General features: G+C 59.6%; 1 protein-coding gene across 2 annotated transcripts in view; it reads left to right on the forward strand.

The window, feature by feature from the left end:
- The window catches only part of GRID2IP (Grid2 interacting protein), a 41214-nt gene that overhangs the window by 12658 nt on the left and 5367 nt on the right, over positions 1 to 23189 (forward strand). Inside the window, exons 3-17 of one of the 2 annotated variants that reach the window (XM_074918747.1) lie at positions 2037 to 2291; positions 3665 to 3750; positions 4136 to 4205; positions 5351 to 5445; positions 6854 to 7037; positions 9642 to 9796; positions 11682 to 11783; positions 14228 to 14325; positions 14777 to 14894; positions 15682 to 16007; positions 16243 to 16656; positions 18630 to 18717; positions 19894 to 19983; positions 20679 to 20875; positions 21463 to 21618. In XM_074918747.1, coding sequence (XP_074774848.1) covers positions 2037 to 2291; positions 3665 to 3750; positions 4136 to 4205; positions 5351 to 5445; positions 6854 to 7037; positions 9642 to 9796; positions 11682 to 11783; positions 14228 to 14325; positions 14777 to 14894; positions 15682 to 16007; positions 16243 to 16656; positions 18630 to 18717; positions 19894 to 19983; positions 20679 to 20875; positions 21463 to 21618 — 2434 coding nt within the window. The remainder of the gene's footprint in view (positions 1 to 2036; positions 2292 to 3664; positions 3751 to 4135; positions 4206 to 5350; positions 5446 to 6853; positions 7038 to 9641; positions 9797 to 11681; positions 11784 to 14227; positions 14326 to 14776; positions 14895 to 15681; positions 16008 to 16242; positions 16657 to 18629; positions 18718 to 19893; positions 19984 to 20678; positions 20876 to 21462; positions 21619 to 23189) is intronic. The other variant, XM_074918748.1, reaches the window with a different exon arrangement.

Raw genomic sequence — 23189 nt, forward strand, 5'->3', positions numbered from 1 at the left:
TGCTAAGACACCGTTTTACTTCTAGTGCTGAGTCTAAAAGTAAAGAAGCCCCTTGAGCCCGTCCTTGTGCTGGGCTATCGGGCCAGCCGTACTTGGCTCCTCAGCCCCGATGTTTGCCGGCCCACGCTAAGTGGGACAGCCCCGCCGCCACGAGCAGCCAACTTAAATCTGGTCACCTGAAACGGGAGCGGGCTCCTTCTGCCGGCGAGGCGCCCGGACGATCCCTGGCAGGAGCCCAGCGGGGCAGGGGTCCCGCCGGGGCTCGCTGCTGCGGCGCCACGTCCTCCCCTGCCGCAGGGCTGCGGCAGCCCGCGGTCCCACAGGAGCCTGCTTACACCTGCGGGAACTATTTATTAGCACGATTTCACTCTTTTCCAGTTGCTGCTTAATCACAGGTTGACCGTGAGCGGTACCAACGTGTTACTTATTTTAAATCGTCACCAAATGCTTCGCGTGAGCATATGTCGGCCTCGGGACGGCTTGTGATCTGTCTGCTCCTGCTCAGCGTGAGCCTCGGCTCTTATTTTGAGTTCTGCCATTTGTTGGGGGGAAATACAGATGTCCTGGTTCTGGTAGATTTGGGATCTGAAGCCTCGCCTTCCTTCTCCTCTGGCTTCACCCAGGCTTTCACGTTCCTTTGGAGAAGTTGCCCAAGGGAGTGGGGAGACCCACGGGAGCCCCCCGCCAGCCTCGGCCTCTCCAGCCGCGCTCCGTTACCAGCCGCCCGTCACCACCGGGCACTCCGACACCAGCGGTGGGTTTGGCCCAGTTAGTGCCCCCCCGGGAGACGGGGTCCCTGGGCGGTTTGGAAGTGATGCTGGCAGCCCTCCTCCGCCACAACCATCGGAGTCTGTGTTAATGTAGGGAGCGTGTTCTCACGCGCCACGAGGTGAAGAGCACTAATGAACCCCACAGGATGGTGGTGTCTAATGAGCGAATGCAGCTGCGACAGGCAGCCCAGTATGGGTGCAGGGAGAAGTTGCTATAGAAACACAGGGAGATAACAGCTCCTCCAGAAGCCCCTGAACGTGCAAATGGAAGGGTAGGAGTAGGTGAGCGGAGTGTCAGCGTCTCACTGTTGCGATGGCAGAAGGAAAAGAAAATTTGTCTCTCGCTGTTACAGGGGTGAACCCTCAGCCAGGGTGGGAGCAGCTCAGATGCACCCTCCTTGCTCCCTCCCAGGATCCTGCTTTGCGCTCACTGTGCATCCCCGAGGGTCCTGGGGGGTCCGTCTGGGGGGCACAAAGGCCACTTGGCTGTGGCAGAGCAGAGGGGAGGTGACCTGCAATGGAGAAAGTTCCCAGTGGTGTCCCCTTGCCTGAGGCATCACCGTGCCCGTCCTCATCCCAAGGGGCACGAGGCTCCTGCCTGGCCATGGCGGGAGCTGGCGGGTGGCAGAAGCCGAGGCTGGAGCACAGGAGAGCAGAGTCCAGCACTCCCAGTGCAGGGGCTGGGGCAGGAGATGGGGAGCAGCATTTTGGGGGTCCCAGAACATCTGGGGAAGAAGCAGGTTTGGCGGAGGTGGTTTGACACCGGCAACACGGGGAGCACTTGCATGTTGGGATCCCTGGCAGGGAGGAGCGGGGTCACAGCGGGAAGGGCACTGTGGGGGCACCGAGGGTCCTCCCTGCCCAGCTGGCTCACTGGCTGTCAGCTCGGGGGAGGCAATTAATCTGGGACTGGATGTCCAGATTACCGGGATCACCAGCTGAAGGGGTCTGGGATGGGACACGTGAGGAGAAAGTGAGCTGTTTGAACCAGTCTGTGAGCGCTGTGGAGGGGTCCAACATCCTCACCCCGATGGAGCTGTGCAGGGGATGGGGCAAGAGATGCAGCCAGTGTCCCTGGCGTCCCCAGCATCCCTGGTGTCCCCAGCCCTGGCATTTGCAGCTCTGGGAGGACCGAGGCCAAGGGCACACGAGGGGCTAGGGCCGCTCTGTGACCTTTTGTTTCCCAGGTATGGCTGGATGCAGAGCTCGGCATCACAGCTACCTTGGTCCTGCTCCTCAGTCCCCTCCCTCGTCTCATTTTTCCAGGATTTTCATCCCCAAGAAGCACCGGCAGCGGTTTGACGAGGTGGTGTCGCAGAGCCTGATCAGCAAGCTCTGCCGCTCCAAGAGCGAGCAGCACAGCAACCGGCTGCGGCGCAGCCGGAGCGAGGACCACCAGGAGCGGCTCCTCGTCTCCACCCGCGCCAGCTCCGTGCCCCGCAGCCACGAGGAGACCAGCAAAAGCCTCCGGAAAACCACCTCGCTCATCACCAGCAATGTGGCCTCGGGGGCTGCCCGCAGGTAACACCTCTCCCGGATGCCCTCGAGTTCACGGGCGGCAGCCTCTGCTCTGGTGCGGATGGCAGCGGGAGGGATGGAGAGGCACTAGGAAACGGGGTGTGCAGAGCGGGTGAAATCCTCCTGGGCTGAGGATGAACAAAGACCTCTCCGTCTCAGAGCCTGGGTGTGTTTGTGCCCCTTGTCCCAGCTCTGGGCCGCCCTTTCTGCCCCCTTGCTGGGACGAGCCGTGTGAGGAGCTGAGGTGGCACTTACAGGCTGGGAGGGGGGGTTGGCTCCTGTGCCGGAGGGACGGAGGGTCCCCGGCCCTGCCAGCGGGATGGGGGGAGCCTGGGCACGGAGCAGGCTGTGTCCGGGGCCGAGGCGGCCGGAGGAAGGACGGGCAATCCCTGGTGCACGGGGGATTAACCCATTTCCCACTGCCCGTACGGGGGGTCCTGCCCCAGCCCCGTCTCACAAACAAGGGAGCAGGGTCTGCTCCGTCAGCGCGGGCGGGGAACCCTCCTGGGGGGGACTGTGCTGTCACAGGCACGCCCCGAGCTCTTCCCCTGCCTCCAGCTGCTATCTCCAAGGGATCTGGCTGCAGCCCACCTTCCCGCCAGGGTAATTTTGGGTGTGACTTGTCCAAAACTCACTTCCAGCAGTTTCCCTCCCTGCCAGCGTAGAATCGGTCCCTGCAAGAATCTTTCTAGTTGTAAACGATCTCGGTGATGTTGCCTTCCCCCAGCTCCCTGCAGGGAACAACTCCCAGTAGGGAAATTTCCTAATGCTCCTTCCAAAATTTCCCAGCTGAATTTAATTTCTCTCATCAGCCTGTGAGACCTTTGCCCTCTGAAACACATCGTCGCTCTTATTCTATGTAATATATAAGCTACATCCCATGTTCTACTTTAATAACATGGATTTGAAGGATGGGGCAGTGGTTTTATGAATTTGGCAATTAATGCAGAGCAAGAGGCCATGCTCAAGAGCTCTGCCCCTAGAAGAGTGGCATCTCTTCCTGCCTCCCCCCAGCCCTCCCCGAGGTTTTGCCTGGGCCATTTCTAGCCCCTCCAGATCGCTCCCCACCCCACACTGGCTCAGCACCACGGGCTCCCTCTGCTCCCCGGCATAGGCGGGCTGCAGGCAGGCAGAGCTGGCAGGACGGGCAGGGCCACCAAACCCTCCCACATCTTCCTCCATCCCTAAGGACGTCTCAGGGGCTCCCGTTTGAGCGACACTTTGGTATCAAAAGGGACCTTGCTGGGGACACAGGGAGTGTCGCGGGCTTGGGCACTCAGGGGACACCCGGGCTCACGGGGCTTTGGAGGGGCTGGGCAAGGAAACAAGAACCAAATATCAGGCTCTGGTTTTCCATTTGCTTTTTTCACCTGCAGAACCGTGCGAGTCTATAAAGGCAACAGAAGCTTTGGCTTCACGCTACGTGGCCATGCCCCGGTGTGGATCGAGTCTGTTCTCCCAGGTAAGGAAACCTCCAGCCACAAGATCCAAAGACACTTATTTATCTCTGAACTCAAACCTTTAAGTACCCGCTGTTTGTCAGAAAATAGCAAAAGGAACTTTTACAAGGTTCAGTGACAGTTTCCCTGAGTTGAATAACTAGTGACTTTGGTACTATTTAGTTCGACTTTATGCACTCCCCGTTCTGAAATGTGGAAAACGCCCGTGTTCAGTGAATAGCCTGCAATCACCCCCACGTTTCCAGTGCAAGCTGGGCACTGGCATCACTGTGCCCCGTCAACAGCCCTTGTCCCCCAGCCCCTCCAGCTGCAGGGGCTGCCCCTGGGACCCCATCGCTGTGAGCAGGGGCCCGCCCGCTAAAGCCCCTCTCCTCCCCTCTGCACTAGGGAGCCCGGCTGAGAAGGCTGCTCTGAAAGCCGGAGACCGGATCCTGTTCCTCAATGGCCTGGACATGAGGTAAGAGGCTCTTTAGAGGGGGTCCCGGGGGGTGCTGGGCAGCTGAGACACACGTGTTCGTTTGTTCACTCTTGTGCAAGAAAAACAAGAGCTGCTTCTCCTCGAGAGCTGTGTGCTGAGGTGCACAACGGGTTCTGCCCCACAGACATCTCCTTTACTGTGCTTTTCAAAAAAACTGGCTCCAAGAGTAGTATTTCAGCTCCGTCCCTGCTCCTCCTTTGACTTCTCTGTGCAAATAACCACATATAATGCACAACACACTGTATATAACTGGTGTCCTGACTGCAACCCCCCCCAGACCCCAGTTCAGTTAAGTTTTATATGTTGAGCACCCAGGGCTCTGCTTTTGGGAGGAGCAGAGCACCAGCCGGCCCACGAATCACTCCCAGGATGGGATCCTAAGCTTAAAACCACACGGGCAATCGCGTTTCCACCCAGAATTTAATTCTTCTCTATGTTATTTGTGCACAACAAAAGCCACCAAACCAGAGCGTGTTCTGCACAAAAAGCAAGAGCAAAGGGTTAGAGGAGGTAAAAGAGTGATGAATATTTAAAGGTTAAACATCTGATGCTGCTTCTGTCAGCGCTCAGGTTCTCCTGTTTCAGCTGATCCAGCAAACTGCTGCCTGATGCAGCGTTCCCAGAACATAGAGGAGACCGGGTTGAAGATTGTCCTCCGAGCCCACGTTTTGGCAGGCACTGGTCCAGGCCGGCCTGTACCCTTCTTCAAGGGCACTCCAAGATTTATTTTTTTTTCCCACAAAAAAAAAAAAAAAAAAGCATTTTACATCCACCTTGGGTCTTCTTTCCATGCAGAATTAGGACAGGCAAGGAGAGACCTGCAGCACTGTTATTTAGATTGGAAGTTCTGGGTCTGAGCGCAGCTGCGCTGGCGGGGCCGCCCCGGGGCTGCTCCGTGCTGCGGGCACAGGCGAGCGCCCGCTCCCGGGGGGGACTGGGGCTCTCCCTCAGGGAGGCTCTTTTCTGCGCAGCAGATAAAAACCACGCAAAGATTCCAGGGGAATCGCAGCAGGGCCCAACGCTGGCTCTGAGCAGCGAGATGAGGCTTTTTGCAAGCTGCCAACCCCGTCTCACGGCCGCTCTCCCGCCTGGCAGCCCTGACCCCGCTCTCCTGTGCCCCGCAGGAACTGTTCCCACGACAAGGTGGTGTCGATGCTGCAGGGCAGCGGGGCGATGCCCACCTTGGTGGTGGAAGAGGGGATCGTCAACTTCTCCAACGGTAAGAGCGCGGGGAGGAGAGGGCCTGGAGCGGCAGGAACCCCCCGCCCGCTCCCCAGTCCCCCTGGCAGGAGGGAATTGCCAAACACCGTCCGTAGGCTCAGCAGGTTTAACGCGCTGCCGGGGGGCTGCTCCTCCCACCGGGGCACGCGTTCTGGGATCAGGCTTAAGCTCTGGCTTGGCTGCTCTCCAGAAGAATTCATCCTACTGTGTGATCGTCCTTGCCGGTGTCCTTTACGTGCGGGCTGTGCCATGTACTTGACCGAAGTAATCCAAGCCTGTGCCTCCGCGGTCGCTGTGCAAATCCCACGGTTGTGTATGGACTGTGCTGTTCACAATAACTGCTGCTGTGATGAATAATTTAGCTTGCTGCCGGTGAGCGAGTCAGCAGGGGACGAGGGTGTCTGGGGCGATGCGGGAGCTTGTCAGCACGATTTCAGCAGGGGCAGGACCGCAGCCCGGGGCAGAGCGCGGTCGCTGCTGTGTTTCCAAAGCTGGGCAAAGGCAGGAGGGTCGGTGTGGTATTGGGGTGCTGCTCTGCAGTGGAATTAGGGACTGGCTCTTCCCTCCAGAGCAGCGATGGGTTCTCCTGAGCTTCACATTAGGAGTCCTGTGATACCAACGCTCTTGCACGTGCACTAGAAGTGAAACCGAGCACCTCACTGCTTCACGGCACAGAGCCAGCGGCACTCAAACTGCTTCACTGCCCCCAAAAGGAACCAGGAAAAGATGGAATTCTTTGCTCCCACTACCTTGGCCATATTCCTACGTGGATAAGTGCATCCCATGGTCTCAGTCAGGTCCCTTCTCCCAGCTGGGTGCATCGCCCTGCACTCACTGCGGAGGCAGCACAGGGACCACACAGCAAAGCAAATGACCTCCCGTGCCTCAGTCCCCTCACAGGTGACCCCTGACTGACGCTGCTTTTGAGGTCAGTCATTATCATAAAGAGCTTTGAAACCTGAGGAGAGGCTTTAGGGAGCCAGAGAAGGAACACCATCCGTGTGTGTTCACAGAAAGGACTTGCAGGCGGCCTGGTTGAAGAGGTAGATCCCAGAGAGCATCCCAAGCACCCCCGCCCCCCTCCAGCAGGTCCATGGACCCACTGGAACAGCCACGAGCTCCAGAGCAGCTGGTGCAGAGCGTGGGAGGAAGGCAGGGGCAGGCACAGCTCCAGATGACCCGTTTCACCTTGTCCCCGTGGCTTCCAGTGACCGGGATCTGGTTTTGCTGGGGTGAAAAATGTCTGTGTTGGCACATCAGGGTTTGTGTTTCTGTGGAGCACCTGTTGTGCAGCTGCCCCGGCTGTCCCCACAATGGACCCCTGGTGTCAGGACAAGCCTTTAAACCTGTGGTTAAGACCCTTTGTCTGTTGAATTTTATTTTTTGTTTCTACCTGCACCTTGCAGACTCTGACTCTGCTGACTCCCCGAGCACCTCCTCTGCCCTCACCTCCCTGCAGTGGGTCGCAGAGATACTCCCCTCTAGCATCAGGATCCAAGGAAGGACCTTCACCCAGCAGCTGGAGCACCTGCTGACCCCGCCCGAGCGCTATACCACCTGCAAAGCCCTGGAAGGCTTCTTCCAACATCGGTAACTTGTTAGCAGCTCCATCCCCCTAATGCTGGTACCCATGCCCGTGTCAGAGTCGGTCTCCGAGCAGAAGGCAGGCCCTGGCTGCGAGGCTGCCAGCATGTCCTCGGTGTCCCCAGCTGGGTATTTCCCCGTGTGTGTCCGCAGGGCACAAGCCCACCCATCGCCAGGTTTCCTGCCTGAGGGCAGGGCAGCCTCTTGAGCTTTTGAGGTTAATTCAGTCACCCCTTAATCCCTCATAAAGTGACCTTGGTTCCCCGCAGGGCGGGCTCTCTTGCTGTTTGGCTGTCCCTGACAGCCGCAGATCCTGTCCCACTTCTTTCACCAAATCTCACAGCCTTTCACCCTTCCCTTCCCTTTTCCCAGCGCCTTGGCTCAGCACTCCCCGGGCAGCAGCGGCTGGCAGAGCCCTCGTCCTGCCGTGGAGCCCATCCTCCCCGCCCCGCTGCGAGGGGCGAAACACATTCCCTGGCAGACTCCAGACTTGCAGCAGTGACGTTGTTTTCTGCCCTCGATCTTTAACCTCTCTGCACCACAGTGAATAAGCCATCCCTGGGGGCGAGGGAGATACTCGCTGCCTCTTCCCGCAGCGGCCGAGCCGACCGGGCTGCCCCCAGGACCCCCACGGCTAGGCAAGTGGCTGCAATGGTGCAGCAGCCTGCTGGTGTAAAGACCAGAGGATCCAAATACTCAGTTCGAAGAGAAAATGCAATAAATCCCTCAGTATTTAAGGCAGGAGGACAGAAACTACCAAGTACAAAGCCGTGGCTCTAGCTGAGGGCTGCAGCATCCTGCAGCGAGGTCAGGCTGCCTCTGTGCCTGCAGGTGCTGGGGGAGGCACGGAGGTGTAAATCCCCCCAGCACCAGCTGGGTGAACCCTCATGAGGCCCAGCGATCACCGACACTGCCCGGGTAAAGCAGAAGTCTTTGCTTTGTGCTCTCCTGAGGCTGCACAGCTTCCACAGGGTTCCCCAGCCGAGGAGCGGCAGCTGTGGGGGCAGAGCTGGTCCCTGGGGTCCGCACCTGGGACACGCAGCCTCACAGAATCATCTCGCTTGGAAAAGACCTTGAAGATCATCCAGTGCGACCACGAGCCTCACACTGACTCGATCTTGGCAGGGTATTTGCTCTTGCTCAGCGGCACAAGGATGGGGAACCCCAGTCCCACGAATCAGGCCGCCAGGCTCCCCTCCCAGCGCGGGGCAGCTCCGTTCGCCAGCCGTGATCCACCGGGGGCTGTCACTGCCCCCCCAGCTGCTGGCTGCAGGGAGCGAGGCACAGCAGGAGCATGGCACACCCACCCCCTCCTCCAGCCATCTCATTTTGCCCGTAGCCACCCGACAGGCTCGATGCAGATGCTGCTGCTCCATTTAACAATAATTCCTCATGACCTAATTGCACGCCTGTCCCAGATGGGCAGCTGTGGCCTCTAACTGCTCCGACAGGGAGGGAAATCCCCAAACGTTAAGTCTGCTCGCCACCACGACACGCAGACCCCAGCGTTTCCCAGCAGCAGGCACAGGGGATGGAGTCAGGACACCCCTGGGCTGGGCTTTGACCCCTGGCCAGTTCGCACATGACAAACCAGCCGGCCCCAGCCACGGCCCAGGAGGAGCAGAGGCTGCTCAGGGCAGAGCCGCCTGCCTCGGCGGCTCCTCCACCGCACTTTTAACTTTTCAGAATGGGAAAGAGGCTTCTGACAGCCAAGAGCTGTGTCCAGCTCCACAGAAGAGGCATATGAGCCCCAACCTAGGGAGAAGCTTCGCAGGTGACTTGTGGCAGGCTCCCACCGCTCCTCACCCCCACGAGGGCCCCCCAGACACTTCACTGATAAAGTCCTTTCAGATCCAAACCTCTTCCCCCTTCAGCTCTCCCCTGTGTGCCTGGTCCCTGCTCCTTGGAAGGCAGCAAGGGGCTGTTCAAGACAACAGATTTGTTCCTAGATATGCCATCTCCTTCAGTTCTTTAAGAAGTTCTTACTATTCTACATTAAGGATGCAATAGTTGCTGTGAGCTTTAACCCACCATCTCTGCCTCAGTTTCTCAGAGCAAAAAGCAGCCTGACCTTTGCTCTCTGACCCAGGACAGCCCTCCTCCCCCAGGCTGCTTTATCCTCCTCCCGGAATCAGGTGCTCAGCCCTGCTACCCTCAACAACCCCTTCACCATCTCTGCACACCACAGAGCCGACGCGAGACCAAGCCTCCAGCCCAGCCACCCCTCCCTGAGCCTGCTTACCTGCTGCTGGCCAAAATCCAGCTTCTTCCAAGGCTTCTTTCTGCTGCTCCTCCACCTTTCTCACTTCCCCCCAGCTGACTCACGAACCAGGTTTTATACCTGGCTGTCAGGTGCCGCCACTCCCCGGGAGTTTGCTCGCCCCGTTAGCACCAGCTGCCCAAGCGCCCTGCCCAAAGCGCTCTGTCCCGCACCAGGAGCCCGGCACCTCTGCTTGGAAATTCCTCCGGTTGTGCCGAAGACTGCGAGGCAAACCCGGCAGCCGAGGCCCGGCGGCGGCAGGCGGGGAGGTGCCGGAACCCGGGCAGCGGCGTGGGGGGCTGTGCCGGGGGACGCGCTCACTGCCCGGCCCTCTCTTTCCCATTTTGCAGGAATATTGACACTCTCATTGTGGATGTGTACCCGGTGCTGGACACACCGGCCAAGCAAGTCATTTGGCAGTTTATCTACCAGCTGCTGACGTACGAAGAGCAGGAGCATTGCCAGCAAAAGATTGCCAGGTTTCTTGGTTACAAGTCCTTGGCAGGTGAGAGGAAAGGCCCCACGCTCCGGCACGGACACGCCGGGTCCCGCCGGGTCCCCGGGAACCTCGGTGCATCGCGCTGGGAGCCGGCTGGGGTGGCGAGGGAGCCGCCAGCTCTGCCCTGCCCGGCTCCTGCCCACACGCTGCCTGCACGGAGCCGGTGGCCGTGTGGGATGTAGAGCAGCACGGAGGAATTCCCAGCTCCCGTTACCGATGAGGTCGATCTGTAAATGTCTGGCGGGAGGTTGCCTTTTCCGCACCACGGAGCTGTGTAGTTTTGGAAGGAAACTCTGCGCGGAGAGGAGAGGTGGCACCTGAGAGGTGTCTTTGGGAGCAAAGGCTTTTGGAGGCTGCTTGGGTTGTTACAGGTTAGGAAAGGAAAATGCTGGTTTAGGGGCAGTGTTCAGATCAGCGAGGCAAAATAACCGGTGAGGGCAGCGTCCCTGGGGGCAGCTCCAGCAGCCAGACGGGCGCAGGCACCCGTGGTCAGAGGACGTGGGGAGGCGGCTCCCAGAAAGTCTTGGAAGGTGGTTGGTGATTCTCCCCCTCTCCCCTCGCCGTCACCTGGGGCTGCCCTGACACAAAACCCAGCTGTGGTTTGCTGAGGATGACGGGTTTGCAGTCAGACAGCAGAAAAGTGACGGCAAATTTGGAGGGAAATGCCTTAATCTTTGGATTTAAGCTTCTTAATGGCTTTCAGATTCTTCTATTCGAAGCTATTTGCTTTGTGTTGATGTGTTTATTTTAGACTCAACTTAGGTAAAAGGTGTTGCTTGAAGAGAGACTTTTGGAGGAACACAGTTATTTTAGCACAGCCTTGCAGGGAGAAACAGCTCCAAGTCCTGGTGCAAATACCCCCCGCTCTGCATGGAAACCTGCTGGGTATTTGCTCACCTAATTTGCACTTTAAATTATCGTTGCTTTTGTGTGTGCAGAATCATGGCCTGCCCTACCTGATGTGTTGTATACTCTCAGGAGTGTAGACCTTAGAATTAGTTTATAAACTTTAGATCTCAGAGGGAAGTGGATATACTGCAGCTTGCAGCTGTATTTTGGGAATACAAGGCAGGTATCCCCAGGCACTGGACAGGAGGAAATCTCCCAGGACCAGGCTGCTTCAGACTTGTCCCCGGTTTGCAGGCTGGTCCCTGGGTCCTTTCAGCTTCTCAGGCTAAGGGGGAGATCTCTGACCCTGTGAAGTTCTGGTTGTTCCGGTGCGTGCCGTGCGTGTCCACGCGATGGCCAGAGATCTCTGAATTTGGGCTAGTCCTTCATCTGGGCTTCTTCCAAACTCGGCAGCGATCTCTGATGTTTGTGTGTGTCCGAGCATTGGTCTGTCAGATCCCACGGAGACCGATGCTCTGGTATCTCCATCCTGCTGTAAGTCTGAGCCTCTCTGAGCACACAGTCCCATCCATCAGACAACGGGGTTCTTCCAGGCAGCATTTCAGTGCTGGCCCCCGCTCCCATCTTGTCCCTTGAGGGCAGGAAGGAATGAGCTGGGTCCCGCTGGACCGGCTGAGCTCAGGGCTGGAGTTTCATGTGCGCCAGGAGCTGGTGGATGCCGATCCTGCTAGAAAAGGCAATTGCATGTCCCATCATCTTTGGGCATCCACCCCCCTGCCCTGTGCTGGCGGGAGCATTTGTAACCGGCTCCACTCCCCGGGACAGCGCAACGGGGCGAGCAGCGACCAGGGAGGGGGGAACAGGCAGCCGCAGGGCCAGCCAGGCTGCGCCCGGGGTCACGGTCAAGGACAGGGCTCAGAGAGCAGCTGCGAGTCCGACGGGCCTGGGGGAGCTGCTCCCGTGTCGTGGCGAGGAGGAATGGGGGAGCTGCGGGGGCTGGCACGCACCGGCCATGCCTGACGAAGGGTGTTCTCTGCTGCAGCTGAGCCAGAAGCGGAGGACCGCTACCGCAGCTCCGTCCGAGGGGCCTCCTTGTGCCGGGGCAGCCTCCGAACCCCCCGCCCCGAAGATGGGGGGGCAGCAGGTGGGTGATAGGGGGCTGCGCCGGGGTTCCCGCTGTGGGGAGGAGGGAGCTGGGTCCTGCTGACTGTGCCTGTAGTGTCCTTCTGCTCTGCCCCAAGCCAAAATGCTGACCTATCCCTAAGCATGAACGGTGGGAAAAGTTGGAGGGCAGCACAGAGCCAGCACAGGGGCTTTGGCAGGAAATCCGTGTTTTCAGGAGCAGTTGAAAAAAGCAATTCAGTAAGAGGCCACTTGGGCTGAGGCTGAACCTTGCTTCCAATCCCTTGCCCTGCTCAGGTGTGAACTGATCCTGCCGGTCTGAGCCCTCCCTTCGGGGGTGCACCGTTTCTAGCTTCTCTGCGAACTTTCTCGGACGCTGTCAAATGCGCAGGGAAAACAGCATTTGTGAAATCCATGTGAGGGAGAAGATCACAGTTCAGCACCACTTTGAGACTCTTGATGAACTACCCTCACGGCACAAACCCTCCCTCCTTTCAGAGACAAGCCCCATATCTCCCCATTCCTCTGAAAATCCCGTCCTCCCGGGACTGCTGCAGGCTCTCCCCCAGCCCCCGGGGCTCTAACCCTCTCCCCCGGCACCGCTCCAGATCACTGGTTGTGTTTCCAGTCCTTTGGGTCTTTGCCCTCCTCTCCCCGATGGCAGGACAAGGCATCCTGCCTGCTCCTCTCTCGCTCGTAGCTGATTGCGAAGGGCCCTTGACCTGTGCTTACGGCTTCTGAGCACGATGTCCCCCCATCCCGACCAGCCAGGCTCCCTCCCATCACCTCTCACCGGGAGCGCGGTGCTCCTCAGCTGTCGGGGAGGGCTCCTGCCAGAGCAGCCAACTCAAAAGACATTTTCTCAGGGAATATCCTCTACCCTGCCCCCGAGGAGCATTTCTGGTCGTGATCTCAGCACGGAGAGCGGCCGACGGCTCCGGGTGCCAGAGGGAAGCCGCTCACCCGGGCAGATGTTCGCCAGCTCTGGGGGAGCAGCCTCGTCCTCACCTGCCCTGCGGAAAGAGCAGAGCAGCCTCTGACCCGCTGTGCTGACCTCACCCGAGCGGGCTCTGGGGCACATCCTACCCCGGGTGCTCCTAGTTCACCTCCCTGCACAGACTATTTATTTATCGAAAGCACACAAAGTTCCTCAGTCCTGGAGAGGGGGTGATGCAGGGCCGGGGGCTACACCTCCTGTTCCTGATGAAAGCCCCACTCCAGATCCCTTTCTCCTTACAGCCAGCTATGTCCATCCCGGGTTTTAATTTATTTGTTGCCCTTAAACACCAGACTCTGAGCACTCGGGTCTGGTTTGACGCTGGTGTGAGCAGAGCTCTCCGCCGGGCTCTCCGCAGCTCTGCCTGCCCACCCCAGTGCTCGGCCCGGCCCTGGGTGCTGGGTGGAAATATCGTGGCTGAAAGGGAATGTGACTTGTTCGAGCTGCCCTCCAGCAGCGGGGGAAAGGCAAGGACAGCAAACTGCTTCCTCCCAGCAGCTCATCACACCCCCTTGGAGATAAGTCGGGGATCTGGAACCTCTCTGAGAGCTTGTACTCTGTAACCTCCAAACAGAAGCTCTCCAAGGACATAATGGAAAAAACGAGTTTAATTTGGAGCTGGTCAAATACTGTCACTCGAAGTGATCTCCCTTGTGCCTTCAGACCTCCCTCCCTCCTCGCGTCCCCTGCAGAGCCCCATCTCAGGGGACACTGCTGGGGCGGCTGGTGCTGCACAGGCATCTGCGACCAAAAGGACCCGATTTTGGAAACTGTGACCTTGGCTGCCACGTGTGGTGACCCTGTCCTGGCATCCAGCACCTACCAGGGAGGCTGAAGGAAAAGAAACCCAGAAAAAAACCCCACCCATGGCACTGCAGCCCCTTGATATCTGGAGAGTTCTCAGTGTACAAACTCCCGCGGGTCCCTGGGTAACGTCTCTTCCCCTGAAATACTGTGCTGGAACCCCCTCGCTGGGCTCTGTCCCCCGCGGGCGGCTCCAGGGAGGAACACGCTGCCCGTGCTGCAGTCACAGCCCTGCTCGGCTGCTGAGGATTTACAGGCAGCTTCCAAACCTACCAACCGGGTAGACTGCGAGATGAATAATATCCTCATTTTAGAGAGAAAGAAGCTCAATATGGAGAGGTAGAGGGCAAGGTGTAGGGGGATTTTTTTCCTCCTTGGCTGTGCCTGGTTTTTAGCACGTGTCATGCTTCCTCTCTGGGTGCTTTATGCTGCCGTCTGGGGAAGCTGGTGGCGAGAGGTCCCTGTACCCCAGGCAGCCCCTGCGTGGGGCCGTGCCCGCCCTGTACCCATCCCTCGGGATCCCAGACCCGGAGCTCCCGGCGCTTCGCTGTGCGCTGGCGGCTCCGGTCCCAGCAGGACCAGATGGGCCGGGACTGCCGGGAGCCCTGGGGCGCTGAGGCAGAAGGGGGGGATCCTGATGGGTTTGTCTCTGCCTTCCCCCGCAGGCCAGAGTGACACTGTGGAGGTCCCAGTTCGCCTGATCCCCGGAGAGAGACAGGCTGGCGATGGCACATCCCTCCCGGAGACGCCCAACCCCAAGATGGTGCGACCTCGTGGGGCTGGGGCGGGGGGATGCCTCTGGGAAGGGCTTTAACAACGTCTGCGGGACCGTTGCGTTCACAGGGAGGGTCGAGTTTGATTCATGTTAACACAGGAAAGCAGAAAAAAGGGAACAGGGAAGGATGTGTCTGCACATAAATACCTGCTGGTGGCTGACAACATCCCTGCCTCAGAGCCCAGCTCCGGGATCACTTCCCTGGGTAACTGGTCAGCTTTAACAAGGCTGGTGTCTGTCAGCATCTTCCTTGGGGGTGGGAGGCTCTTGGGGAGCTTCAGAAAAGCAGAGTAGTGTTGGGTTGGGGTGAAGCACCAAGAGACTGGGGGCTGAAGGGTCTGCGGTGGCGGTCCTGTCCCCGGGACATGGCAGTCTCTGGGGGCTCCACAAGCCCCGTCTAGATTCGGGCACGACAGCAGCTCTTTGCCCTTTTTTGCAGATGTCGGCTGTCTACGCGGAATTAGAAAACCGCCTGATCGGCAGCTTTGCCAGCAAGATGGGCCCCGCTGCCCGGCACAGAGCCTCTCCTCCCGCCCCAGAGCTGGCGCACGCCGCAGGTAGCGTCCGGCTTCCCACGGCGGGGTCTGGGGGGTCTCAGGCCACCGTGGGTGGTGCTGGGTGGTGCTGGCCGGGCAGGTGGAGGAGAAGACATCCTGCCCTTGGGGCCCTTCTTTTATAAGGAAGCGGTGAGGCTGCCACGTGTGAGCCCAGCGATGGCTCCTGCGAAGCTGCGTCTGCAGGGTGGTGAATCCCCTGCACAGGGGGATCTTCCCTCTCCGTCTCCGTCTCCATCTCCCTCTCCTCTCCCTCTCCCTCTCCCTCTCCCTCTCCCTCTCCCTCTCCATCTCCGTCTCCATCTCCCTCTCCTCTCCCTCTCCTCTCCCTCTCCCTCTCCCTCTCCCTCTCCCTCTCCATCTCGGTCTCCATCTCCCTCTCCTCTCCCTCTCCCTCTCCCTCTCCCTCTCCCTCTCCCTCTCCCTCTCCATCTCCGTCTCCATCTCCGTCTCCGTCTCCATCTCCCTCTCCCTCTCCCTCTCCCTCTCCCTCTCCCTCTCCCTCTCCCTCTCCCTCTCCGTCTCCGTCTCCATCTCCCTCTCCCTCTCCCTCTCCCTCTCCATCTCCGTCTCCGTCTCCGTCTCCGTCTCCATCTCCCTCTCCCTCTCCCTCTCCCTCTCCCTCTCCCTCTCCGTCTCCGTCTCCGTCTCCCTCTCCTCTCCCTCTCCTCTCCCTCTCCTCTCGCTCTCCCTCTCCCTCTCCTCTCCGCTGGCTGGGGCTCACCGCAGCCCATGGGTGGTGGGGGGCTGCGGGGAGCGCCCGGCGCAGGACCCTCTCTGTCCCCCACAGGTGCTCGCAAGCCGGGGATGGGGATCTCGTGGCCCAGCGACCCTCTGGCCTCCCAGCAGTGCTACTACCGCCTGCACAGCAGCGTGGCCTCCCCGAGCAGCACCGAGTCCAACCCCTACGTCAGCCTCGACAGCAGCCCAGCCCCGTCCCCCAAGCACCGGGACTACCCGCTCAGCCCTCTGTCGCGACGGAAGAAGCTCTTCACCTTCTCCAGGCCCCCGCGCAGCCGCGACACCGACCGATTCCTGGATGCCCTCAGTGAGCAGCTGGGACACCGGGTCACCATCGTGGATGATTTCCTCACCCCTGAGAACGACTACGAGGAGGTGAGCGTGGCACAGGGCTGCCTCACACGGCCTTTGCCTGCCCTGGCTGTGGAGCCAGGCCGGGGCAGCTGCGCCGCAGCGGGACGGGCACGGAGCCGCTGGGGCCACGTCCCGGGGCTCTGCGGGTGGCGGAGGGGGCGAGGGCTGCATGGCTGGGGCAGGACCCCCCCGAGGGCTGGCTGGGTGGGTGGAGGATGAGGTGCCACCTTCGGCCTCCCCTCTCTCCCTCGCCTAGATGAGTTTCCACGATGACCAGGGCAGCTACGTCACCAACGACGTCAGCAGCAGCGAGTACATCAGCAGCAGCGACGAGGGCAGCTCCCTGACCTACTCCACGCTCTCGGACCACATCCCCCCGCCGCCGCTCAGCCCCCCGCCGCCACCGCCCCCCCTGCCCTTCCACGACCCCCAGACCATCCCCACCAAAGCAGAGGCCACGAAGGCCAGCACGACGCCTGCCCCCAAGTCCCTCGTCAGCCACCTGCACCCCATCCCACCCCCGCCGCCCCCCCCGCCCCCCCCGCCGGTGCCCTGCGCACCCCCCCTGCACCGGGGGCTGCTGCACCGCAGGAGCGAGTCCAACCACATGAGCGTCAAGAGGCTGCGGTGGGAGCAAGTGGAGAACTCGGAGGGGACAATCTGGGGGCAGGTACGGCCGGGGAGTGGGGCAGGGGGTGAGGGTCTGAACCTTGCTGGCGCCGAGGCTGCGCAGGTCAGCGGGAACATCCGTGGGCACTGCCCTCCCCCCTGCCCTGAGCGCTGCGGGGGCTGTCCCCTCCCCGGAGCAGCGTGTCCTGACCTCTTCCACTCAGTGCCTTGGCCAAGGGAATGAACTGTCCCTGGCTCTGGGGCACCAACAGCAGAAGGACACGGACCTGCTCCAGCGGGGCCAGAGGAGGCCACGGAGATGCTGGGGGGGCTGGAGCCCCCCTGTGAGGACAGGCTGGGAGAGTTGGGGGGTTCAGCTGGAGGAGAGAAGGCTCCGGGGAGACCTTAGAGCCGCCCCCCAGGGCCGAAAGGGGCTGCGGGAAAGGGGGGAGGGACTCTTGATTGGGGGGTGTAGGGGTAGGATGAGGGGTAAGGGTTTTAAACTGACAGAGGGGACATTTAGATCAGATCTGAGGCAGAAATTCTCCCCTGTGAGGGGGGTGAGGCCCTGGCACAGGCTGCCCAGAGCAGCTGTGGCTGCCCCCTCCCTGGAAGGGTTCCAGGCCAGGTTGGACGGGGCTTTGGGCACCCTGGGCTGGTGGAAGGTGGCCCTGCCCGGGGCAAGGAATTGGAACTGGATGGTCATCATGGTCCCTTCCAACCTAAAACATTTGATGACTCTGAGAACTCTGAAGATGCCATGTTACAGAAAGTCTCGTATTTCTTTTCACCCTTTCAAATGTTTGGTCCAAAACTGCTGGGATGAGAAGAGGCTCTGGAAAGCATCTGAGATGCCGGTTTTGGTGGCAGTGTCCTGGGCAGCATTTGCTTTCCAGCCCTCTGGGTTGACATAGGCAGGAGTGTCTTCAGATGCATTCTGCAGCTGTAGGAGGTTTATCGGTGGGAAACAGTGAGGATGGTTGAAAGCGGAGTGAGGAGGAGAGCACCGAGGCAGGGGAGGCCACTGGAGGGGGAAAGCAGAGGCGAGGAGTGAGGCTAGATGTGATAATCTTCTGCGTCATAGACTCGAAGAGATGAAGAACCCTAAAGGTAGATTCGAGTCCCTGTGGGGGGAATCTGGCCTCCCTGGAGCTTAACTCAACTTAGGAAGGATTTCTGTGCAGAAGGGGCTGTTGGGCGTTGGAATGGGCTGCCCAGGGCAGGGGGGAGTCCCCGGGATCCCTGGAGGGGCTGAAGAGTCGGGCTGAGCCAGCGCTGAGGGATCTGGGGGAGTTGGGAACGGTCAGGGGGAGGGTCATGGTTGGGCTGGAGGAGCTTCAGGGGCTTTTCCAACCCAGATGGTTCTGGGATTCTGTGTAACTTCCCACCCTGGTGTCTCACGGTGATGAATGTGTTCGGGTGTGCTGTTCTTCATGTCCTGAGCAGCTGGAGGGGAGTGCTGGGATCATCTTCCAGTCCCACAGGCACCCACCTCATAGCAAAGACCTGAAATCCTGCAGGTCCCTCTCCCCAGAGAACAAGATGCTTCCTCGTAGTGATTTTTTTTCATATGCAAAAAATTCCCGAAGTTTCTGGAATTCCCACTTTATCCTTCCATAAAGCTATGTGCCCAAGCAGCAAGCACACAGTAGTGCTCTGTGGGATTCCAGCCGTCTCAGAAGCTGAATGGATCCGGGGCACAGCGCTGCCAGCTGCAGGGTGTAAGGAAATGCTGATGGGGTAAACCTCTGCGTTTCTTCCTTCCTCTGAAATGAGAACAGGTCCCACCGGGTGAGCTTAGGAACTTGTGTAGGAACTGTCTCTCCAGAGGTGAGCGGTTCACCAGGCTCTGGTTTCTGTGTGGGGTTTATGATGCCCGAGTCTCCAGTTACAGGACAGTGCATCAGCCTGTCCTGGTTTCCTCTAGGGACGCAGAGCCTAGTGTAGGGTGGAGGGAAGGTGGCCCGGGGCAGGCGGGCAGTGTCGGGCTGTCCCCTGCACCAGCGCGGCTCCTGACTTCTCCTCCTCCTGCAGCTCGGGGAGGACTCGGATTACGACAAGCTGAGTGATATGGTCAAATATCTCGACCTGGAGCTGCACTTTGGGACGCAGAAGCCTACGAGTAAGTACCTGAGCCCCAGGGCAGGTCCTGGTACTGGCTGGAGGTCGGGGTGCTGGGAGGACACGGGGCGAGATGGGCAGCAAGGCAGTGCCTGGTCCTGGCATCACACCATTCATTCATACTCAGGATCCTGTGACTGGTGGCACAGCAGATCATTAAGGCAGAGATTGTCTCACAATCTCCCTTAATTTTCTTCGCTGCCATTATCTGTTTTCTCTCCGCATTGCAGTCGATCGGGGCAACGAAACTCAGCCGCAGGGTTTCGCTCCCTGTTGCGCTCGATGCTGCTTCCCAGCTCCTGCTGCACCCGCCCGACCACCGCCAGTGCCAGGGGAACGCGGGGCGCCGGCTCCGCTCCCCGGTGCCACGGGGGCCCTGCTCGGCAGCATGGCAGAGCCCGAAGCTGCCCCACACGTTATAAGGACCCGTGCAGGGCCCCTGCTCGCTACGGTCCGTGCAGTGCAGCCGTCGGCGGGCCCCGGCGTGCACGGGCACCGCCTCGTGCTGCAGCCGCAGGAACGGCTGCAAGCCCCGATGGCAGCTCGGCTGCTTTGAGCCCTGAAACAGCCACAAAAACATTTCTCTGTCCATAGAGCCTGTCACAAGCAACACTTGTCTTTTTACATCTGTAAGCAGTGAGCTCCCCCCAAGACCTACGTGTGGGGTCTGTAGCTGCCTGCCGTGCAGCCTCCCCCATCGCTCGTGAACCGGGGCCGCCTGCAGCCCCAGCGACGGGGCTCTCCCACCCACCGGGGTCTCTGGGCGCTGCCAATGGGGAAAAGTGAAATGCCAGTGGGACGTCTGAGCTCTCCCGCAAGGGACGTGATGCACGGTGGCAGCGTGGGCAGAGCCAAGCTAGAGCAGGCTGATACACAGGGGACTGGCAGTGGAAGTGGGGTGAAGCAGGATTCTTCGCAGGGGCTGTCTTTATCGGGATGTTTCTGGGCAGTCTGGGATTTTCTGTGTGTTTCATCTCTTGTTTTACCTTTTTCAGCTCCAGCTGAGTCCTCCATTGAGGAGATCTTTGAATCGCAGAATTCAAGGATTCCCGGAGCCATTGCTGTGTGCAAAGCATCAGTTCTCCTCCCTTTCATTCATGGTTTCACTGTTTTCAGGACAGTTTTCTTCCTGCTGGAGCTGGCTGAGCCTGTCCTTACCTGTGATTAAATCTTTCAGTTTCTCTTCCAGAGCCAACTCTCATGCCTGAAAACTTTAAAAAGAAAGACGTGGTTGAAATTTTGTCCCACAAAAAGGCCTACAACACATGTAAGTAAACATCATGGTGAATGTACCCCCAAAACAGGCCCAGAGATGGGGCCGGGGATGTAGAGAACTGGAAAGGTAAAAGGAAGGCGGCTACATGAGCACAATCCCACGAGCGCAATGCCAGCACAGCTCTGCTGGGCTGGGCTGTTCCTCCAGGCTGGGCTCAGCGCTGGGCAGGGGCGAGAAAGTGGCTTTATAAAAAAGGACGGAGGTGGGATGTGACTCATTGGCCTGGGGAGGGATTGGGGCAGTGAGGATGTGGGGGGCCATCCTGCCCTGCCGCCCGCCGGGGAAGGCTCTGTGTTGCTTCTCCAGGACGTGCTTCTGGTAGGACGGAGAGTGGGAGGGCTTGGCGGGACCCTGCGAGCCCCTGGGCTCCTGGCCACGGGGGACGTGGGAGAGGAGGAGGCGCTGGGGGTGGTTTCCAGCCTGATGTGTGTGTAATGCCCGAGGGGGGTCTGCAGGACCAGAGTGACTCCTCGGGTCCCCGTGGGCCTTGGGGAGCAGAAAGTCCTTCCCCTCCTCAGCGCTGACCCTGCGCCAGCGTGGGCACGTGGAGAAGTCCACGTCACCCTCACGCCGTGGAGAGATGGAGCTTCGCCTCCCAGCCCCATCCTGCCGGGCTGCCTGTCCACCCCAGCCCCTGGGATCGGGTCGCCCTCCCCTCCCAAGTGACACACCTCCCTTGCCCCCAGCCATCCTGATAGCCCACCTCAAGCTCTCACACATCGAGCTGCGCCAGATCCTCATGACGATGGAGACCGACCGCCTGGAGCCTTCCCACATCAAGCAGCTCTTGCTGTACGCCCCGGACGGGGAGGAAGTCCAGCGCTTCCAGAGCTACAAGGAGAACCCCGGCAAGCTGAGCGAGCCCGACCAGTTTGTGCTGCAGGTAACTGGGCAGGGCCGTGCTCTGGGAGCGAGGGCTCTGCATGCGTCCCTGGGATGTCCCGTTGCGAGCCGGGGGGGAGGAAAACACACAGCAGGGAGGAGAACAGCAGGACGCTGCTCTGCTGATGCATGCAGAATCACAGAATCATCTCGGTTGGAAAAGACCTTGAAGATCATCTCGTCCAACCATTACCTGACTGTTCTCAAAACGGTGGGTGGGCAGAGCTGGTGGCCCTGGTCACAAGGACTGCTGGCGAGCGATGCTCGGGGCGTCTGCAGCTCCCACAGCGGCTGTTTTACAGTCAAACCATACCAGAATGTTTACCCCACGGTAAGAGTGACTTTGCCCACCTCTGACTTACTTTCTGTTGATAAAGTCCCCGTAGTTATTGGCACAAAACCTTCCTCTCCCGTGGCAGCGATCTGCCCGTCTGCGGGTTCCAGCCGCCGTCCCAGCGGCTCCGTGGCATCGCTGGCGCTAACACGTGCATCCTGCTTTCACGTGCAGGGAGATATGTCAGGAAAAACGCCGTACGGGAGGGATTATGGCTGATGGCGGTAGCAGTAATTTTCTCCTTTTGCTCTCAGATGCTGTCAGTACCAGAGTACAAGATCCGGCTCCGCAGCCTGCATTTTAAGACCACTCTGCAGGAGAAGACAGAGGAGATCAAAGCCAGCTATGAGTGCATCTGCAAGGCCTCTCTAGAGCTGAAAAGCAGCAAGAAGTTGGCCAAGATTTTGGAGGTCAGAACAGTCCTTCCTCCTGGTAACGGCCACCGGGGGTCCCCCGCGTCTGCAGGCGTGCCCGCAGGCAGCCGGGCGCAACGCCAGCCCCACGGCTGTGCCCTGGGCTCCTGGCCTGGCTAGGCTCCATCCCCGGGCATCTCCCACTGGTATTGGCATGGGGGGGTCCTGGCACGGGGAGGATGCAGGGGGGCAGGTCACAGACGGCCTTGCACCCACCCGCACCCACCCGCAGCAGGGCTGCAGGAGCCAGGAACCCGCCCGGTAACACAGCAGAGCCCAGAGGTCGTCCCTCGGCTGAGATGGAGCTGGGGGATGTGGGTTTGTGGCACTGGGGGATGCGGGGTTTGCCCAGGCAGTCACTGTGTGCGTGTTTCGTGCAGGGAGCACTGCAGGCTGGTCCCTCTGCATGCTGTGGGCTTGTGCTAGCCCATGGGCTTTTACCAGCCCTGCTGTGGTGCAGACAGGGGTCCCAACATGCCCCTGTCCCTCTGAGTTGGGGCTTTTGGGGTCCTGAGGACAGGCTGTGCCTGGCAGAGGGGCACTGCACTTGCAGGAGAGAAGGAATCCCTCTACAGCTCCTCCTTGACCCTGCTGAGCTGCCCCAAATTAATGTTAATTCATTCAGGTTTGCTTTTTAAAAAAGCAGGTGGGATAAATGAGGACATGATGTGACAAAAGGCAGTTCCAGATTAGAAATGAGTGGTTCCTGGCCAGTAAGCCCCAACATCTCGTTAAGTCCTTGAGGGGCAATGGCTGGTTGCACATTAATGGGTGGTGAACAGAAATTTGGAGAGCCCCAGGCTGAAATCTGGGCAGCCCTGAGCTCCCCGCTCCTTGCCAAGCCCTAGGAGGGATGTGAGGACTCAGTCTGGGGTCCTGCTGTGCCCCCAGGGCTGCAGAGCCACAGCACAAGGAATTGGAGCGTTCTGGAGGGGAAAGCTGGGTCACTGTTCCCTGTAAAATGTCCCCCTAAGGACCTGCAGATAATGGCTACAAGAGGCTTTGGGGAGAGGAGAGTTCAGGCACTCACCAGTCAGCAAGAGTCCTTGTCCCACAGCCAGGAGCTCTCAGGGTTCACCTCCAGACTTAGCCCTGGTCCTGCAAGAAAAGATGACTGAAATAAAAAGGCAACACCAAACTGTGCCGGCCTAAAGCCTGAGGCTGTAAGAGGTGACAAAATCCCTCCCCCTTAAACATTAACAAAGCTTGGGCACCTGCATCGTCAGTCTGGAAGTGGCAAAGCAGCCGAGGGGGTGCCGTGGGCTCCCTGCGGACCTGGCCGGTGTGGGTGATGGGGTGAGATTCTGCCTGTAACGTGCCTTCATCCGCCTCGTCTAACCCCGCGAACGAACGGAGAAGCTTTTATTAATGGCGCTTTATGAGCACTTAGCAGAAGTGACCTGACCCAAAAAAAGGTGCTTTCCCACCGTCCTGTAGAGCGAGGGAGGCCTTTTCCCTCTGCTCCTACCCCACCGTCGGGAGGTCTCTGTGACCCACAAGCGGGGACGGAAGGCGAAGGGACGATGTAAGTGCGGGAGGTCTCTGGCCAGTCGCTACTGAGGTTTCTC

Source organism: Athene noctua, chromosome 15 (genome assembly GCF_965140245.1).
Source record: "Athene noctua chromosome 15, bAthNoc1.hap1.1, whole genome shotgun sequence".
NCBI classification, from domain to species: Eukaryota; Metazoa; Chordata; class Aves; order Strigiformes; family Strigidae; genus Athene; species Athene noctua.